This window comes from Mastomys coucha, unplaced genomic scaffold (genome assembly GCF_008632895.1).
Source record: "Mastomys coucha isolate ucsf_1 unplaced genomic scaffold, UCSF_Mcou_1 pScaffold9, whole genome shotgun sequence".
Lineage (NCBI taxonomy): Eukaryota > Metazoa > Chordata > Mammalia > Rodentia > Muridae > Mastomys > Mastomys coucha.
In genome coordinates, this window is record NW_022196915.1 from 66,141,706 (window position 1) to 66,161,226 (window position 19,521).

The following is a 19,521-nucleotide window of genomic DNA, read 5'->3' on the forward strand; positions in this document are numbered from 1 at the left end:
TGGCTCGGGCCTATGCCCCTTGTATAGTGAGTGGCTCGGGCCTATGCCCCTTGTATAGTGAGTGGCTCAGGCCTCCCTGGCTATTGCCAGGTAACTGTGGGGTAGACCTTACAGGATAGCCAGGGCTATGTAATGAGATCCTGTCTAAAAAAAGTATAATCATTTGCTGATTTACCATTCATACATTATAATGTACAAATTAAAGCTGAAGTGAAAATAAGAATTTGTAATAGCCTAATTTCATCTCTGCAGAGATTATCACTAATGCAAGGACACAAAATTCACCAAACTGTTAACATTCATTACTTCAAGATTACAGAGTTATGATATTCTTCTATTCTTCTCTATACTTCATGTATTTAATATATTTATCTTTTCTATTCTTTTTTTTTTTTCGTTTTATTTTGGTGGGAGGTGGGAACAGGGTTTTTCTGTGTAGTCCTGGCTGTACTGGAGTTAGCTCATGTTAGATCAGGTTGGCCTCAAATTTTGAGATCGACTTGCCTCTGCCTCCCAAGTCTGGGATTAAAAGCATGTGCCACCACTGCCTGGCTTATCACATTTTTCTGTAGTATCAAAGTATTATTTTAAATTTCAGGAGAAAATAATTAGAGCTAATAAAATGGCTCAGTGGATAACACGCACACACACACTCAGAGAGAGAGACAGAGAGACAGAGAGACAGAGAGACAGAGAGACAGAGACAGAGAGACAGAGACACAGAAGACAGAGACAGAGAGACAGAGACACAGAAGACAGAGACAGAGAGTCAGACAGAGACAGAGAGACAGAGATAGACAGAGACAGAGATAGGAAACAGAGAGGTGTGAAGTTGTTGTATACTATAAAGCTGTACTCAGAGCCGGGTAATCTAGAGTTGGCAGGAAACAGACCGAGTTCATAAACAATGTATCAGCAGTAGAGTGTCAGGCAAAGTGCAATGAAGAGAGGCGCAAAGGGCTACAGTAAAGGAGTTTCCCAGCCAGTTTTTAGGCTGCCCTCTGTGAGTTCCTACTGAGCACAGCTCACAGGGAGAATAAAGGGAACATGGGGCATGAGGGTCTAGAGGCCACCTTACAGGTGAAACTCGGGGTAACTGGGTGTCGATGAGAAGTATCAGGACTTCCCCGCCCACTTTCAAAGCCTCCAGGTTTGTTTGTAGCTTGTGTTTTGTTCAGCTTTGAGACGTCCACCTGCTGTTGCTCGCCTGGGAACAAACAATTAGGTGGTTTCTAGGCACCCTTTCCCTCCTTGGCCCTGAGGGACCTGTGGCTCCTTTCACTTCCCTCTCAGGGATACTCAAGGCTCAGAGATGGTCATAATAAAATTAGCAATTATGAGCAGCCATCTTCCCGTTCACCTTCTAGTGGGTTGGTTCTAAGGCCGTGGACACAGTGTGTATGCAGTGGTTGAAAGCTGACGAAACTGAGGTTCAACAGTTACGGCCACATTCACAGCAGGTGGCAGAGCTGGCTTTTAGATCTCCGTTTTTATGACTCCCAAGTCTGTCTTCCTCCCACCATCCCTGCCACAGCTCAGATGAGAGACAGTCATGGGTGTGACTATTTTATAAGCCCTAAAAGGTGGGGAGCATTATGATTAAATGTGTCTTTCCAATCATAAAGTGCAGTTTTTCTTTCTTTTTGTTTGTTTGTTTGTTTTTTAAAATCAGGTTTAGGGCTGGTATACAGCATGTGGAGTGATTACCTAGCGTGTGAGGCCTTTTTTTTTTTTTTTTTTGGTTTTTCGAGACAGGGTTTCTCTGTGTAGCTCTGACTGTCCTGGAACTCACTCTGTAGATCAGGCTGGCCTCGAACTCAGAAATCCGCCTGCCTCTGCCTCCCAAGTGCTGGGATTAAAGGCGTACGCCACCACTGCCTGGAGTGTGTGAGGCTTTAAGTTCAATTACCAGTAACACAAAACCAACAAAATGCCAGGTTTAAAGGCAAATTACAAGTAACAGATGGAAGAATTAGGTTTTTTTTTTTTTTAGATATGTCGAGTTTGAGGTCAGCCTGGCTATGCAATGAGTTCTACTCCACCTTCAGCTATCAAGGCTAACTTTGACCCTGTGTGACCCCGTGATTTAAAAAATAATTATGGGGCTATATATTAGTACTGTAGCTTAGGCCCTGCTAGCAAGGCCTTTGATCCTATTTGCTTTAAAAAATAAAATTTACAAGGTTCGCATAGTTTCATTTAAGCTGCTTTGAGCCAAAGGGAAGAACTGTGGGGAACATTTCAGGTCAGGGTTGGGTCAGACACCCAAGCGAAGAGTGTTCCAACCACTTTCTGGGTGAGCAGCTATCCAGATAGCTGGGAAGAATGCCTAGTCTGAGGCTGGGGGGCTTCGTGAAGTCCCTTTAGTGAAGATTTTACCTTGTGGACTTTGTATTTTATTTTGGACTTCTAATAACTGATCAGATAGCCATTTAACATTGGCTAAATGAGGGCTACCTGAGTTCCAAATCCCTAATGTTCTTAGGCATTTTTACGTTTGTTTGTTTACTTATCTATTTATTTATTTGTGTGTATGTGTCTGTGTCTCTACGTGTGTCTGTATGTCTCTGTGTCTGTGTGTCTCTGTGTGTGTGTGTATAGCCACAGCACACAGGTGGAAGTTGGAGAACAGAAGTTGAAAGAGCTGGATTGTTCTACCGTGTGGGTTCTAGGGATCCAGCTCAGATTGCCAGGCTTGTGTAAGAGCCAGAGTTAACCTGTAAGCTCCACTTGCCCAAACCACATGCTCCCCTAAACAAGTTGTTTGTTTTTTGTTTTTTTTTTCCCACCGGATGTGCTTGATTGGATGTAGGAGGGAGTTATGTAGTCAGGAAATACATGGGGGAAGTATGCGTGCCCCTGATTGGACCTGATGGGAAATACAGTGAACTGTGGGGTTTGCCTTTTTAAGCCTCTGTAAAACACGGACCTGGCCAGAGTCCATCAACCTGGCCAGTATTTAATTAAAGCTTGCTTCAGATTTGGCTCAAAATTGTGGAACCGTTCTTTCTCTCTCAAATTTCAGGAGTAACACTTGGCAGCAAGTGACTTTACTCACTGAGTTATCACAGCTAATGCGCCTTAAAACATGCTTCCCCAGATCTTTAAATATGCTGCACCATGCCAGAAAGATGGCTCGGAGCCAGCAGGACAGATAAGTTCTTCTAGTAGAGAGAAATAAAGCTTGGGTTGAAGTCATGAATCTGCCAAGGAAAAAGGTCTTCGGTGTCTGCCCATCGCGTGTGTCGGTACCCACCAGCTCAGAGATGCTCTGCTTGGTCACAGTGCCCACCTCAGGGATGCGAGACTTCACCTGTGCTTTGATGTAGCACTTCTCTCCTCCAGCAAAACGGATCCCAGTGATGCCCTATGAGATAAAAGTTTATTTGTTCATTCACTTGGTCCATTATGTGTAGAGATAAACATAAGATGGAGTCCCAGGTACTGTGGAATTTATCTTTAGCATTGTTTTCCAGTAAGAAGAAAATATGAATTCAGGAAGAAATAAGGGTCACAGAGAAAAATATGGCTGATGAAAAGGCTAGGAATGGCAGGGAGGACAGAGACCATACCGAGGAGGGGTGATACCTGAGCCACGTGGCTCTTGTCGGCTACTCCAACTGTGTATAGAGCTCAGGAAGTGTTCCTCCGTTCCATGCAGCCATTTCTTTCTTTCTTTCTTTTTTCTTCAATTTTCAGTCATTTTTTATTGATCCATTAACCACAAAAGTACTTAGAATTATGATTAAATGCATGCATATTTGAACTATATTTTTATTTTACACTTACTATTGTATACACACGTGCCATGGCATGTGTGGAGGTCAGAAGGCAACGTAAAGGAGCTGGTCCTTTTCACCTTTTCTAGGACTTGAACTCAAGTCATCAGAGTGGGCACCAAGCACCTTAATCCACAAAGCCAGCTTGCCAGCCCTTGAAATTCATTTCAATTTACTTGTAGGATCTAACTTTGTTAAGATGCAATAAGTAAAATTTTGTCTGCAAAGAAAAACACTCCCACTGAATACACACATAGCCTGGGAATCTTGGCAGACAGTTATGGTCCCACTTATATTGGAGACTGAAACTGGAACCATGTAGGTTCAGATGAACATGGGTATTTCAGCATGACTCGCTCTGCCCTCAATAAGTAGATATTAAAACCACCCAGAAACGATTGATTAAAACCCACAAAAGAGGTCGAAAGTTGTAGGAGCTGAGGACTGGGAGTGTGCCCGTGCAGCGCTTTCTGAGCTCCGGGCCTGGATGAGTCCTCTGTCTCTGACTTTTCCTAGGCTTCATCTTTCATTTGGCTCTTGGCCTGTGGTTCTCAGTTACAAACTTCTTGAGATCAGCATCGGAGGTATGCATGTGTGTGGGCACGCCTGGGATCCTACAAAGCTCCTCTTAGGATGTCAGCCAAATTAATGAAGTCCCTTAATTCTGAGCTTTCCCCAAGTTACTGAGTCTGACGTAAACAGAAAAACTTTACGAGGCACCAGGAGCTAAACCTTACCAGAGAGAGGACTTGGTGTTTTGTTTTGTCCCCTCTGAGATATAAACAGTGCCTCCTCCTGGCTGGGGACCAGCCTTAAGGGACACATTGGCACAGAGCTCCTTCTGAGCTCATGGCTGGGCACTGCTCTCACCTGAAGAGGGTGTTAGAGGGAACTTCGAGTTCTGTCCCAGGAGTGGTCTCTGCCGATGTCGTTTCATGATGAATAGGTGATCTAGATATCGTAAAAGGTCATAACATGTATGCCTAATAATGTAGATTCCCCCCCATGTCTGAACCTTGATGACCTCCTGTTGTATCAAGATCAATGTAGGACAAGGCAGTACTGTTGAAGTCACTGAGGAGTTGGGGGAGGAAAGCACACATCCAGTGATACAGACTCAGGATTCTTAAATGGAGAATGAAGTTAACCAAATGTCATGCTGCGGGAGAGTCACGGGAATCTACCATAGTCATGCTCAGGGTCTGAAACCTACAGAGGCTGTCAGGTAACAGACTTAGAATAGGGGAGGCTGAGTCTTCCTGCACGGCCCACTCTTTGCCTTGAGGCCTGCTTGTTCATACGGCAGGCCTCTTGTTCATGCTTGAGAACCACGGGCATATGCTATGCCGCTTCGCAAAGTTCTGCTGCTCCTTCCATGCATGTAAATCTAGGACTTGTAGCTTAAGACCTGCAGGTTAAAACCCTTGTCACCTTATTTCTCTCAACCCAGCTCCTAGACAGAGAAGACACATGGCCTGACTACAGAGGTCTGCTTTGGGAACCAAAGTCCCATGGAGAGATTTTAAGAACATAGTTGTTATAACCTGGCTTTGTAGTACAGCACTGGAGAGGTGGAGGCAGGAGGATCGAAAGTTTAAGGCCATCCTTGGTCATACAGTGAGTATGTAGGCCAGCCTGGAGTGCATAATCTTGTAAAAATAAACAGACAAAACCAACCTAAAAACAGAACCCAGCTGCTGGACTATCCCAAGAGATTCTTACTGCATTGATAGTGGGGCTTGATCTGTGAGTATTCTCAAACCACCAGATGTCGATGATGGACAGCTGGGATTGAGGCCCAGCAGTTTAGGGTAAAGGGAACTTTGTAGTTTTTAAATGACTGTCTTTCAGCCCAAGTTTCTCCTGTACCTGTGACTCATAAACACTTGTTCTTGGGGCTGGTGAGATGGCTCAGCGGGTAAGAGCACTGACTGCTCTTCTGAAGGTCCTGAGTTTGGATCCCAGCAACCACATGGTGGCTCACAACCACCTGTAAGGAGATCTGACGCCCTCTTCTGGTGTGTCTGAAGACAGCTACGGTGAATTACACTGGAGTAAACGGGCCAGAGCAAGTGGGGCAGGCAGAGGTCCTGAGTTCAATTCCCAGCAGCCACATACATGATAGCTCATGGCCATCTGTACAACTACAGTATACTCATACACATAAAAATAAATAAAATAAATCTTTAAAAAAAACTCCAAAACAAAACAAAAAACCCAAACATTGTTCTTATCAGAGCCAATGGGACAAAACCCAGAGAGTTGGGTCCCAAGCACAGGGGAAGGATTTCTGATTTAGTATGTCTTAAGATGATATATTCATCAAGCCCTTGGAGGCTGTCCTGCTGGTACCTCAGGGATATAGCTTGAGAACCACTGGCCTCTGCTATGCTACTTCCCAAAATTCTGGTGTTCCTACCCTGCATGTAAATATATGACTTGCAGAGATCCTTGTTGAAGAACAAGGGAGGGAGAGCGGTCACTGCTCCCTGTGTCTGTGTTTTCCAGCCCTAAATATGCATGCTCTCTGAACATGAGATGTGTGGGGAGGAAATGCTTGGAGAGAGCAGATTCTACTGCAGATAACTACATTGAAAGTACACCAAGTACTGTTGGTTCTCACAGTCCACACACTGCAGAGGTTGCTGACAGCCCACGGACTGGACCAGTGGAAGGGAATTCACACCTCACCATCCAGTCTAGCTGCAAAGCCACAGGCAGCTGTATATATTAAGAGATTAAGCAGATGGAGAAGTACCAGCCAGTCAGGCGTCTCCTCTGCTAGTAAACAGACTGGGGCCCAGAAGTCAATGATGATGAGGACAGTTGCTAACAAATGCAACAAGTGAAGATTTAAAGAGCAAACCAACCAAAGAAACAAACAAAAAACCTCCTAACATTTGCTCATCAAAAGATCCTCCCTAGCTGTGCTTCCCAAGGGAGGGTCTCAAGAAGGGGAGGGAGCCTTGTCCCCAGCAGGCATTTTAGAAACCTTTGGAAGAATCTGATACAAAGATTGGGGTATTCTGGTTTTGGGGGGTCTCATAGAGCCCTGGAATCCTGAAGAACCAATGGTCTTGTGCCTTAGGAATCAAAGCTGCTTGTAGGTGTACATGCCTCGCACAGGGTATCATTTCCATCTTACCATATAAACATACGTGACTGAGCATAGCTCACAGCACAGTCAATTCCCTATAAACAGCTACTTAGAAATGGAAATAAATTAGTTTTGTTTTTATTTCTGAGACAGAATTTTAGACTTGTCTCAGACTCACAACCCTGTTTCTGCTTTCCAAGTTCTGGGTTGGCAGGCGTGCACACCCATGCCCATCAAGGCCTCAGTACTGATGCCAACTGCCTGAGAAAAACTCATAACACTTAACTGTCAAAGCACACTTGTGACCATCTGCACTGCAGGTGTGGTGTGACACTGACAGTCTTCGAACGACCAGTAGATGCACTTGGCTTTATTAATGTCAGCTAATGCATCTGGCAGAGCATGTACATATGAAATCCATATTTCATAATAAATTACCCTCATTTTATTGTTCCTTTACATTACAGTTGAGGGTTATATTGATTTTTGAAATCAATAACCAACCTACCTACTTTCAAGGTAGGTTCATGCCATAGTTTTTCCCCTCTAGCTTTTAAATCACAAATTTCAGATATCTACATATTAAAAGAATTGTTTTCTGAAAACCAGGATATCCACATGTGTTCACTGCTGCTGTCTATTCTTAGTGTCTACTTTGTTACTGAAATATGGTTTCAGGTCTGAGGAACTTGGCTTTAGCCAACAGCATAGATGCTTGTCAGGGTTTAATCTTTTAGAATACAAATCATGAACTGTGAATCAACCCTCATTTGTTTGTTTATGTCTCAGGGAACAAAGTTTGGGGCACTTGTTTTTTTTTTTTTTTTTTTTTTCAGTGCTCCTCTCTCTTATGGTGTCTGTTCTCTGTTGGACTGTGTTAAAATACTAGGGTCCCAAGTATCAATTTACAGGTCAGAACCTTTCATAATCTAGCCCCCACCTGCATTTCCATCAATCTCCATCCCCATCCTTGACATGGTTGACCACATTGGGTGGGGGGCTGTGAATCCTTTTGTATATCCTTTCCAGCTCTCCTTATTAAAGTTCAAACTATTTCTCAAAAGGGTTGGGGCTATTGCTGAGTGGAAGGGTGATGGTTTAGCACAAGAAAGCCCCTTGGTTCAGTTCCAGCACCACAAATCATCCCTTAGGACATTATTCAATTACCGTGTCCTCTCCTCTGCTGTGCCTGGGCAGAGCCTCTGATTGGCAGTGATGCCTTTGTGTGTGGGGCACACTTTGCCCAAAGCTTATCATGGCACATTTCTGGGCTGACCTCAAGCCATTTCTGTGTGCATGTCTTTCTTATAGACCAGACCAGAAGGTCCTTGAAGGATAAATGTCAGTCATCTTCCATCCCTTATGCTTTGTGCCATCGCTCCGTACAGTGAGCCTCAATCAACACTTCCTGAATTTGACTGATGGTTTAAAATAGAGGCAAAAGTAATAGAAGATGACCACAGAGTCTGATTCATGTCTTTTCAAAAGGCCAGGCTTGTTTAAACCCATAGCAGGGACTATCCGTCAAAAAAGTGTTCCACTCACCAGTTCTGACTTAGAGAAATGTAGAAGCTATCAAAGAGAATTGATCAGTTTATGAAATATTTGTGGCTCTGCTCGCCTATGAGAACAAAACACAATCAATACCATTATTAGAAAGAAGCAAAGGATTATAAAGCAGATATATAGGTTTGGGATTAAAATATTTTCAGAGGATATTCTTGACATATCAACCTCCCAAGAGTGAGGGGCCTTTTGTAATTCATCTTCACAACCTCCTTTGCATATTTTGACATTTTGGCACCTCACAGGTATTCAGTTTTGTTCTGGATTGAATGATGTGTACAGAGGAGCCACATTTTATTAGTTTATATTGAGTAGTACAGAGAAAAAGTGTTTTGCCCTGTCCTGGTTTTGCAGTAAAAGCATTTAATAGGTCCAGAGAAATTATACTTGTGCACAGACCATAACCATTTGCAATCTGATGACCACACAAAGTGCATCTGGGCACACTCAGGGCTGCAGAGCCTGTCCCCAGGTCAGGGCTCTCTATGAACACAGCCAGGCTTCATTGGCATCAATATTCAGCATCTCAGAGCACTAATGCTAGCATCTGCTGGGAATTCAAAAGGACCCATGAAGCCTGTTTTGGTTCCCACAAGAGGAGAGTGCTTTCATGTAAGTGAAAAGCTTCTTTCGGTTTTCTCGCATACATCGGAGGAAGATGGGTTGATGAGATGTGGGTAGACCAATAAACTCTCCGAAGAGACATTATTTTCGAGGGCCCTCCTTCACTATGAAGCTTTGCCTACTTCATCTGCTGATTTAGCAGAGGAACCCAAACACAAATGCTTCTTCCTCCTTACAGAGCCGAGAAGACTAAGATTTTGTCAGCCAACAGAAGGATAGCCCGAGTGACACTTCCGTCAGCAGATGCACGCCGAAGCATCAACGAAGGGCCCAGTGTCTCAAACTGCCTGTCAATTACATTTTGCTCAAAACAAAAAGGGACTCAAATGTTTCCTTTGTAATAAGCCATGCCAGAAAACGTGCGTTATGATAGGCATCCACCCATGCTTATTTTCTGGATTAAATGGAAATTAGAAAAATATGGATGTAGAACCCACTGTTGACAAGCCACCCAGTCATTAAAATGTCTTTATTCTCTAGAAATCCAAAGTTTTGTCCTTGCTGTTGTTGAACTATTTGGGCACTCTACATGTGACGTTACAGCCTATCACTCGGAATGACATGGTTCTCACAGCTCCTTCTCAAAGACTTTGTGCAATTTCAAGAAGAGTCTGTTCTCAGCAATGACATTATATTTTCCCATTTGAAACAATAAAGTTTTATTTTTGACTTCTAAGTCCATATATCTTTTATTTTCTAGAAGTGAACTCACTTCCAAACTCTTGTGTTGGCTTGGAGATGGGAATCTCACGTTGCTCAGGCTGCTTCAAAACTGCTGGGCTCAAGTGATCTACCTCCTCCCGCGTCATCCTTCCTGACACCTGCGCCTACCCCACCCGAAGGGTGTTGATTTTGTATATTCACCCATGTTTCCTCTTTCTTGTAAGAAGATGGAGGACAAAGCAAGACCCCTTCTCAAGGAACAGAAGCTACACAATGCAGGTGGGCTGCTGGCACGGAAGCTGCTGTAAAGAACAGTAAGCCCGGCGTGCGTGCGTGCGTGCGTGCGTGCGTGCGTGCGTGCGTGGGAGAGTGGCTGCTTCTCCCCCGACTGGAAAAACCAGGGCTTCTGTTAGACTCTGTAAGTGCGTGAAGTGTACTTACATTTTGGAAATCGTTAACTTCGATTGCTTCTTCCGCCCCGCTTCCCATTTTAAAGGTCTCCAAGTTGTTCGCAGCATCTATTTCCATTGACCCGTCTTGTAGTCTCCCATTGATACTCATGGTGTAATGAACATTGTAAATCTAGAGGGGGACAGAAGAGTCTTTGGTGTACTCTTTCTTTCAGTGATTTGGGACTTACCTTTAGATCCACAATATGTGAGGTGGGCTCCATCTTTTTCATAGATACTTGAAAGCAGCATTAATAGGAATACTTGCATTTGAGGACTCTACTCATACACCAGTCAGTTAATACAGTGATTTCTTGTGTGTGTGTGTGTGTGTGTGTGTGTGTGTGTGTGTATGTATGTGTAAGCCAGAGGTGAATATCAGATATCTTCCTTCATCTTTAGCCACCTTAATTTTTGTGTCTCACTGAACTAGACTGGCTGGCCCAAAAGCCTGTCTTGGTCTCCCCCGTGATAGGATTACAATGTGGGTTCAGTTCTTGAAAGGTGCATGGCAAGCACTTTAGCGAAAGAGCCATCTCCTCGGCCTGATTGTTTTTACAATACTATCTAAGTAAAATCTCTGGTAGTGCTTGATAGCTACTTTAAAGAGCTCAGCCACCCATCAGAAGCAATGGAATAGATGCTCTAGGTACCATATCTGGACCAATTAAATCAAAGCCTGTGAAGTTGGGGGTTGAGAATCAGTGTTTGGTTTTCTAAAGTTTAATTCTATTTGTAGCTGGACTGAGAACCACCCACGGATAGATGGAAAGACATTTGGTTGAAACAGTGGCATCTTTGCTTAAAGACTGATTTTTGAAATTCATCAGTCAAGGTTAGATGTGTGGGGTATCATATGGTAGGGATTACAGACAGGGCTGGGGTCTGTCTTATACATGACAACACTCGGGAGGCAGAGGCAGGCAGCTCTCAGTGAGTTCAAAGCCTACCTGGTCTACATAGCAAATTCCAAGATAGCAAGGGTTACATAGATAAACTATTTCTCAAGAAGAAGAAGGAGGAGGAGGAGGAGGAAGAGGAGGAGGAGGAGGAGGAGGCCAGGCAGTGGTGGCACACACCTTTAATCCCAGTACTTGGGAGGCAGAGGCAGGTGGATTTCTGAGTTGGAGGCCAGCCTGGTCCACAGAGTGAATTTCAGGACAGCCAGGGCTACACAGAGAAACCCTGTCTCGAAAAACAAAACAAACAAACAAACAAACAAAAAACAAAACAAAAAAAGGAGGAGGAGGAAAGAAAGAAAAGCAAAACAAAACAAAAGGCTATCACTAAATTAAATTATCCAAAGGAATTTTTTTTTTTGGACAGCTTATCACTCATTACAATAGCTTAAAAATAATTCACACCCTGTTTCTGTCGAGCATGCTGCTGCCCTGCTAGACTGGAGGCAGGCTTTCTCTTCTTTCCTTCTTTTTAGGACTTTAGGTAGCTATCTGTCTTCATTAATCATCCATTATCCATCATCTGCCTAACATAGAAAGTGCACAAGTACACATGTGCAAGTCTTCAAAGGGGAAAGGCTGAGAACTGATGACGAAGTTTCTATCTCATGCCAGGTCAGCCACTCAGCACTGCTAAGAGCTGTGATTTTATTCAAGTCTGATTTTCCTCCCTCATTATGACTACTGCTACTGGATAGACACTAGAAAACGTAGCCGTTGTTACAGGATCATTACTTGGAGAAAACTCATTAGTACTAGATTCGCAGAGCACTATTTTATCATCAGAGATGTGGGAATGGCTCTGCACTCCTACTCTTCCTCCCAAGCAGCCGGCTTCGTTTAGCAAGAGAAGAAATATCTGCATCACTCCAGTGTGTCCATCCCTGCCCTCCTGTCTCCTTCCAGGAACCCGGCCGCTTCCAGTTCCCTAAGCCGCCCTGACTGCGGGGGGGCCACCCCGTGGGATTCAGACTTAGTAGCGATGGAGCAGAGCCCAGCAGCCTGTTCCACTTTCTTCCTTAGAAGCAGCCCAGTTATAGAAGCCTGGAGTTTTGTTTTTTGGTTTTGGCTAAACCAGGCTTTTCTGCACGCCAGCTGAGAAAGCAGGCTCTGTTCTGCCCTGGGAGCTCAGAGCAGCCATTGTACACATGGGTTAGCCGTGACTGTTAGAGGGACCTGGCCTGCCTTCGAGTTTCTTACTGGCACAGTTGTCCTCTGCTCAGATGACAGCAAACTAAGGCAATTAGGATTTAACCATTTAGAAATTCTTTTTGGCCGGCCCCTCCTTATCCCCCCAACCCATACATATCATAGTTTATCATACTATGTACCAGGCTGGCTTTCACCTTTCCAGTCTGAATTTCTCTTTCCAACAGTTGCACTTTTCTTCTCAGGAGAGGTTCCCTAGCTACAGCTTGCAGGCTGCGGATACAGAGTTGGCCTGTCTGGCATGCTCAAGCCGGTGGTTGCAGGAGAAGCCTGTGCCCTCTTGGAGTGGTAGGGTAGGAGTAAGGGAGGGTGGAAGGCAGTCTGCAGTTTCCAAAGTTCTGGGCCCTGAGCAGGGCAGGAAGCTGAGTTGTTGGAGTGGCAATTACTATCTTCTCTAAGCCCAGGGAGCTGTTGGCACCTAAGGCTATTTCTCACCAAGTACAATGAAGTTTATTATTTGCCAAAATTCTGCTCAATATGGTGCCTTTTACAGCCAAGGATATTTGCTAATGAGTTTTTAATAAGGCCTCGGTTCTATAAGATTAATTACATAATGTTTGGGAAAACGTCTAGAAAAATTAATCTAAGAAAAAGGCCGCAAGCACTGGTCTCCTCCCCTCACTGAACGGGTAGAGTTGTCAGTTGTCTAGCACTGATGGGAATTTCCCATGTCTTCAACGCCTTGTTCCATTTACAATAATGTGGATGAAAAATGGCCTCAATATTTGAGCTCCGTCAGTGATCCCCTCATTATTGGTGCCCTGTGCTTGGTAACCCTCCAGCTAAATTTGAGCAGACCTGTCCTTAGGGATTGAACCATATGAAAGGGAGAGGTGAGAACTTCACAGCTGATTCTCCTTTGTAAACTAATGCAGAGAGCCCAGGCATGGAACTCTCCAGAGAATGGGGAGTCCATTAGCTTGATGAGCGTTCCTGTGTGACGGACACTTACCTTTTTTGACTGGGCTGTCTTTGGATGATTTAGAGTTACATCCAAAGACAGCAGTTCCATGCATGTGCATAGCATAGACACTGCCAAATGCACTCTACTTCAAATTTTGTGATTTGTTTGCCAGACTTAAATAATATGGAACAGCATTTGACAAATTCTTTTTTCCAGAAAAAAAAAATGCCATGATTTTCTTCATTCTCCTGTCTGTGTAGGAAATAGCAGTAACTTTAATCGTTAGCAATAAAATGTGATTTACTATTCCTCCATATTCTTAGAATCTAATACTGCTCTCTTAAACCAAACATCTTGCAGGAAAATAGAAGATATGAGGAGTAGGGGCCCACTTCTTCAGGGTAATGGCTTATCCTAAGAAGCTTGTCAGCTAGCCATGTTTGTCTTTAATTAAATGCCAAATGGTATTGCTTTCATGGCCAAAATATTTACAAAGAAAAAAAAAAACCTTAAAAGGCAAAGCTATTTTTTGTCTTTAAATTACTTTCACCATCGAGATTTTGTTATCCAAAAGATAGTATTTACACTCTAAGGCCATCAAATTTCCCAAAGGGTGACAAGCTCCACTCTGATACTAATGGAGATATAGACATTAAAATCACTCTCATGTTCAGATTCTGTGCTTTCACATATGAGCATCCGGACCAGCATCTATATTTAAAATACAAATACATTAAGGCACTTTTCAAATCCACACAAAATACAGCGCAATTCTGATCTTACAAATTGATGCTTGTAAATTTGATACAGTCGCTAAAACAGACTCCGTGCTAAATGGCTTGCTTATCTACATGAGGCATTTGAGTTAAAAATACAAATTATGCAGTGACTGCAGAAGATGTGATGTGTAAAATGGTTGAATTGCTTTCAGCTCCATTTTCTCTAAGTACTGGAATCCGTTCATGCCTTGAATTTCTTGGTGGGAGAGGGGGGAAGAGGCAGTCAGCGATCCTTGGAGGACAGTGATTAAGAAAGAGCCCTTTGTGTGAGCCCTGGAGATGGAATTATTTTCCATTAGCTGAAATAAGCTTATACCCAGCGTGGCAATGGTCATCAAGATAAAATGCCCCCTTTTACATAGGTGGACACACTCAGGTATTTAGAGAACGCACTGGAACTCTGCCCAGTTCAGACAGAAGCAGTTTTTATACTTCTTGAGCGAGTCTATCCAGCCTTTATCTCCATGAACAGATAAAGGGAGGAGAGTAGTTAGTGAGACATTCGCCATTAAATCACAGGTGACCACACTGATTCTCAAAAGAGATGTTACCTCTAAGGAATCTGACTTTTCGTTTTAACACAGAGAAGGGAGAATGAATAAATAGGTCACAAACAGGAGAACTTTCTTAAAGACTTTTTCCCTCGGCTGTCGGTCTGAATATTCTTTCTACCCTTTGACCTATTTAAATTTATAGCTTTCCTCAGCTGGGACAGGCATCAAGGATCATTTACTTTCATTCCTTTCTTTCTGGATAAGAAATTCAGAGAGGCTGCGTGCCCTACCCACTGCCTCACAACTGCCGGGAAGCTGCGTTAGGCTGCGATGGCAGAGAATGACTTTCCCCACAGTGTCCAGGGCGTTCTCGAACAGTCTCCGTTTCTGTTTTCATCCTAGGAACCCTGAGCTTGCCTACCCTGTGCCCCGTACCCACTTTGGGCTAGACCCACGAATGGAGGTGTCCCAAGAGAACCAAGGGGACCAAAGGGAGCACAGGCTGTGCTCGCTGGCCGACCAGCGCTCTGGCTCCACCTAGGGGTTCGGCCACCCTGTGCACCTGGCGGCCCTTGCATCCCAACTGGGGAGCCACTCGTTGAACTTACGTGATTGTCGTTTCCCTTCCAGAAGTAGAAGGCCCCGATGGCCCCGAAGAGCAGCAGCACTGCGCCAGAAATGAGGACCACAGCTCCCACCTTGAGCAGCCTTGTTGGGCTCCCGGAGGGCTTCACGGTGACAGTGGCGTACGCCTGCGGGGCAGGAGATGAACTGGTTGCCGCATCACCCACACTCGCGATCCCTGCATCGTGTCTCGGGGGTGGGGGTGGGGGAACCGTGAGGACTGGAGGAGGAAACCTTGGCCCCAAGCACACTCAGATGCTGCCTCGCGAGAGTCCCTTGCCCTCAGGCATGGAAGTACCATAGCAGACTCTTCCCTAGGCAGGTCCCCTAGCCCCTCAGTCCCGCACCCTCTCTGCTGTCACACGAGGTTCCCTCCACACCTGTGGTGGATCCTGTGCACCCTGCCACCCCACCCCCGCACTGGACGTTCTCATTTGATTCCCTCATCACTACACATCCGATGGCCCAAATCGCCGATCCCCAAAGTGGATCTGGCATCCACAGGCAGCTCGGGGTTCCTGCGTCTGGGCTCATTTCACACCAGTCCTGCCCCCCCCCCCCCGAGGTACTCACCGGGGGACTGCAAAACTCAACGTCCTCAGGCCCTACCATAGTAATAGGAACTTTGTCCGAGTTCTCTGTCATGGCTGAAGATGGAGAAGTAAGATACTCGAAGGCCCTGTCTCGCTGTCCTAACTGTCCCAACTGTCCTGTTGTCCCTTCAATGAACGCCCCCTGCACAGCAGCAGCCGCAATAGCAGCAGCAGCAACAGCAGCGTCCTGCTCTGGCCAGCCCTTCTGTCCCCACCCCTTCCAGCACCTCACCTCTCCCCTCCCTTTCCCATCCACCCTGGAGCAGCCTACTCCACTTATCCTGCATTCTCAGATGTGTCCTCCCCTCACTCTTCCCAGTCCAAAGCCCCCGGGGACATCCAGATAGGCTTGAGTGTGTGAGGGATGTTGAGTCTTGGAACCCCACCCGCACCCCCAGTTACTAGCTTTGCCAGGATTTCTTAGAGCATCAGAGGGCTTTGCTCTGACACTGGCTGGAGCCCATTTCTTGAAGGTGCGGATGGAAGCGGGCTGGGACAGCAATGTGGCAGAGATAGAGGACCTATCTGATGTGCCAATGTTAAGACACCTTTCCACTGGGGTTTTGGCTGGGAGTGGGAACTGCTGGACTCTCCTGGAACTAGAGCCTGGAGCAGAAACTTGGAGATGACCCTTTGCCATTGAATTCTTTTAAGGGAGGGGTTTAATTGCTGCGACAGTGAAGCGGAAGCAGAGGGGGCCTGAAGCAGAGGAAATGGGTTGCCCTGAGTGAAAAAAAAATGCCTATAGTTCGGTCCACAATGATTAAACAGAAACCGTGAGAAACGCTTCTCCCAAACGCTGACTGGATACAACCAAAGGAACCAATAAAAGGTGGTTACGCATCATTTACACATATAGATAAGTATATATAAGTGAACAGAGAAGATAGTTTGCTTTTTTGTTGTTGACAGTCTCATGTAGCTCAGGATGACCCAGAACTCCATATACAGCTGAGGATACTGCAAACTTTGAGTTCTCCTCCATCTCTGGAGTGCTGGGATCACAGGTATTGGCCAATGCTCCTGGTTTTGTGTGGCCCCGGGCATGCTTTCCTTTGAGGTACATCCCCACCCCTAGTTTTTTTCTCCTCGCTTTTGAAGAACGTGTCTTCTATCGTGGTACCTCATTCGGAGCCAGGGCTCCTCAGTCCACCTTGGGAGGTTTAGTTGTTGCAGAACTCTCTGCTGAGAAGTGACGGAGGGCTGGCCTTGGGAGGAGATGATGTTTCCTGAGCAGAGGGGACCGTGGACACGCAAGGCTGAGGCAGCAGAGTGTCTAAGGATCAAGAAAGGCATACTTTCGTGGAGATGTGGATCTCAGGGTGAGAGCTTGGATGTGGGGCTGCAAGGGAAGAGAGGAAAGGAAGATCCTGCCACTGTCGCAGCAGAGCTGACAGCACCTGCTGAGTCTGGGGGTGGGGGGTGGGGATCGTTTCAGACCTTCCAGGACAATGAGAGTTGCAGAAGCCCAGGGGTGTGTGTGTGTGTGGGGGTTGTTGGGAGGGGCAATGTTTAGACTGTTAAGCTTGATAGCAAAAAGAGTCTAATGATCCGTCTAAGTCACTTTGTCTGCATGCCCTCTGGCTGTGTATAAAACCCAAGTCTGCACAACTCCTAGATTGTGTAAAGCACCTGTCTGCGATCCCACTAATGGTACCGGGGAAGTGCCTGGTGTGATCCAGCTGGGCTTCTCCTGCCTCTGCTGAACAAGGACGAGCAGATAGCCTTTCCCAAGAACAGTGTCCCAGGAATTTCAGGGAAACCAAAGAGACCCAACAGAGAAGCAGGAGGCGAGTCTTAATACAGACCGTCCGTGTATTATAGTTGAAAGAGATTGTTCAACAGAGTCAAAAGTTGAAAAGCATGAGGACCGTGAAGGGCTTTGGATTTTTGCCGTCAGGAGGCAGGGGAAACCTACAGTACAGCATTTGTCTTATTGGGTATATAACATGTTATCACAAAAGGCTACACAGCGACTAAACATAGGTGCCACTAATATCAACACGGGAATTAATTTTTATAATGTAGGGTAGTTCTAGGATCTGTAAGATATCATCTCCAGCTAGGTGAAAAATAGGAACAGATGACTTACAGAGGGAGAAACACAACTGGCTGAAAGAGAAGTGCTTGAGTACCTCCATAAAAACAAACGCAGACCCTCAGCATGCCTTGAGTGCTATCCATATGCATCTAAATATAGGGCTGACCATTTGGGCAAGGACAACCTATCGGGGGGCTTGTCCATGAAGAAAACCAAGTACTTCTCCACTCTCCCCAGACACTAAAAGCCCATAGCTTTTCAACTAGAGGTAGGGCCTAGTGAGACCTCCCCCATCTAGGGTGGAAGGTCAACTGGTGTAGTCTTGTGCAGGTAACCTTGTTGAGGATTCGTGGGTAACATCCCTGTCATGTCTAGAAGATACCATTTACAGCCCCTCCCCAGGGGCTTGCTCCAGCAGTCCTCCTCAGGCACTGGCTCCAGCAGTCCTCCCCAGCCGCTGGGTCCAGCAGTCCTCCTCAGGCACTGGCTCCAGCAGTCCTCCCAAGCACTGGCTCCAACAGTCCTCCCCAGGTGCTGGCTCCAGAGATCTTTCCACCTCTTCTTCCGAGATGTTCTCTGAACCAGTGTATGGGACTGCACTTCGATGTCTGATTTGGGGGTGTGCTCCCGACTTTCACGTGCTCTCTGCACTTTGACACCTTGTGGTTCTCTGTAATCACCGATTTCTGCTGTCAAGAGACGCTTCTTGACAAGGGCTGAGAGCCACACTGATCCATGGAGAAGGTAAGCACTCAGAAGACCGTTGGATATCATAGCAGTTTAGCAAAATGGAATCAAGGGTCTGTGACGTCTCTAGCCACAAGTTCTAGGATACGTACACACATGCATATAGGTTATAGAGGAAGAGGACATGGATTTGAGAGAGGAGTGTGGGGATGCAGGAGGTGTTTGAAGGGGCAGGAGAGGATGACTATGATAAATGTGTACGGAGTTTAAAAATTTAAAGGTATATTTTTCACCTTTCAAACTAGAAAAAATAAAAACAGTGTCTAAACAGTTGTCTAAAAACAGTTGTCTAAAAAAATCTTTTGCATAGTCTGAGGGGAAACAAGGCCTTCTCATATCTTGCTGTGGGTAGATGAGACGGTACGACTTCTATGGAGAACAATTTGATTTCAAGATGTAAAATGCAATTTCGTTCTGTGGATTTTATTCTGCAAAAGCACTCACAAGGCAGGATGCTCACTGTTGCATGTTTGTTAGAACAAAAGATAGAAAGATCCTTAGTATCCAGAGAGAACTGATGGCATAACCTCACAGTGGGGCCTTGGCAGCCACTTAGAAGAATGAGGTAGCTTTGGATATACTGACTTAAGACAACCTCCAAGATATTTTAAGTGGAACCCCCCCAAGAATAGAAAAATATAGAGATGCCTCAGTATAAAAATCCCAATAAGTATGCACGTATATGATCTATGGAGATTAAAGAGGGAGCCGGACTTACCGGGCTGCCGCTGGGATGATTGTGGGTCCTGGGAGGCCGGCGAAAGGGCAGCAGTTCACTGTACATCTTTTGTAATGCTTTAAATTCTGAATTGGAAGCATGTACTAGCTATTCAAGAAATGAGTGAATAAAATAATAAATAACAGTGAGTGGGTGGGAGAAGAAGAAGGCTGAAAATGGAGCAGTTCTCTTTGAACTCCAGCGTGGAGTGGGAGAAGAGAAGGTCAGGAGTGCTGATGAAGGGAGTCAGGGGGCACAGGACCAGGAGTTCAAGG

The 19,521-nt window shown here is 45.4% G+C and overlaps 1 protein-coding gene across 2 annotated transcripts in view; it reads right to left on the reverse strand.

The window, feature by feature from the left end:
• Nucleotides 1-16,060, reverse strand: part of Cnmd (chondromodulin) — a 26,467-nt gene extending 10,407 nt beyond the window's left edge. For both annotated transcript variants that reach the window (XM_031362406.1, XM_031362405.1), the window contains exons 1-4: nt 15,721-16,060; nt 15,132-15,275; nt 10,171-10,311; nt 3,257-3,367 (exon numbers count right to left, since the gene is read on the reverse strand). In XM_031362406.1, coding sequence (XP_031218266.1) covers nt 3,257-3,367; nt 10,171-10,311; nt 15,132-15,275; nt 15,721-15,792 — 468 coding nt within the window. In that variant the 5' untranslated portion in view covers nt 15,793-16,060. The remainder of the gene's footprint in view (nt 1-3,256; nt 3,368-10,170; nt 10,312-15,131; nt 15,276-15,720) is intronic.
• Between the last annotated feature and the right edge of the window lie 3,461 nt (nt 16,061-19,521).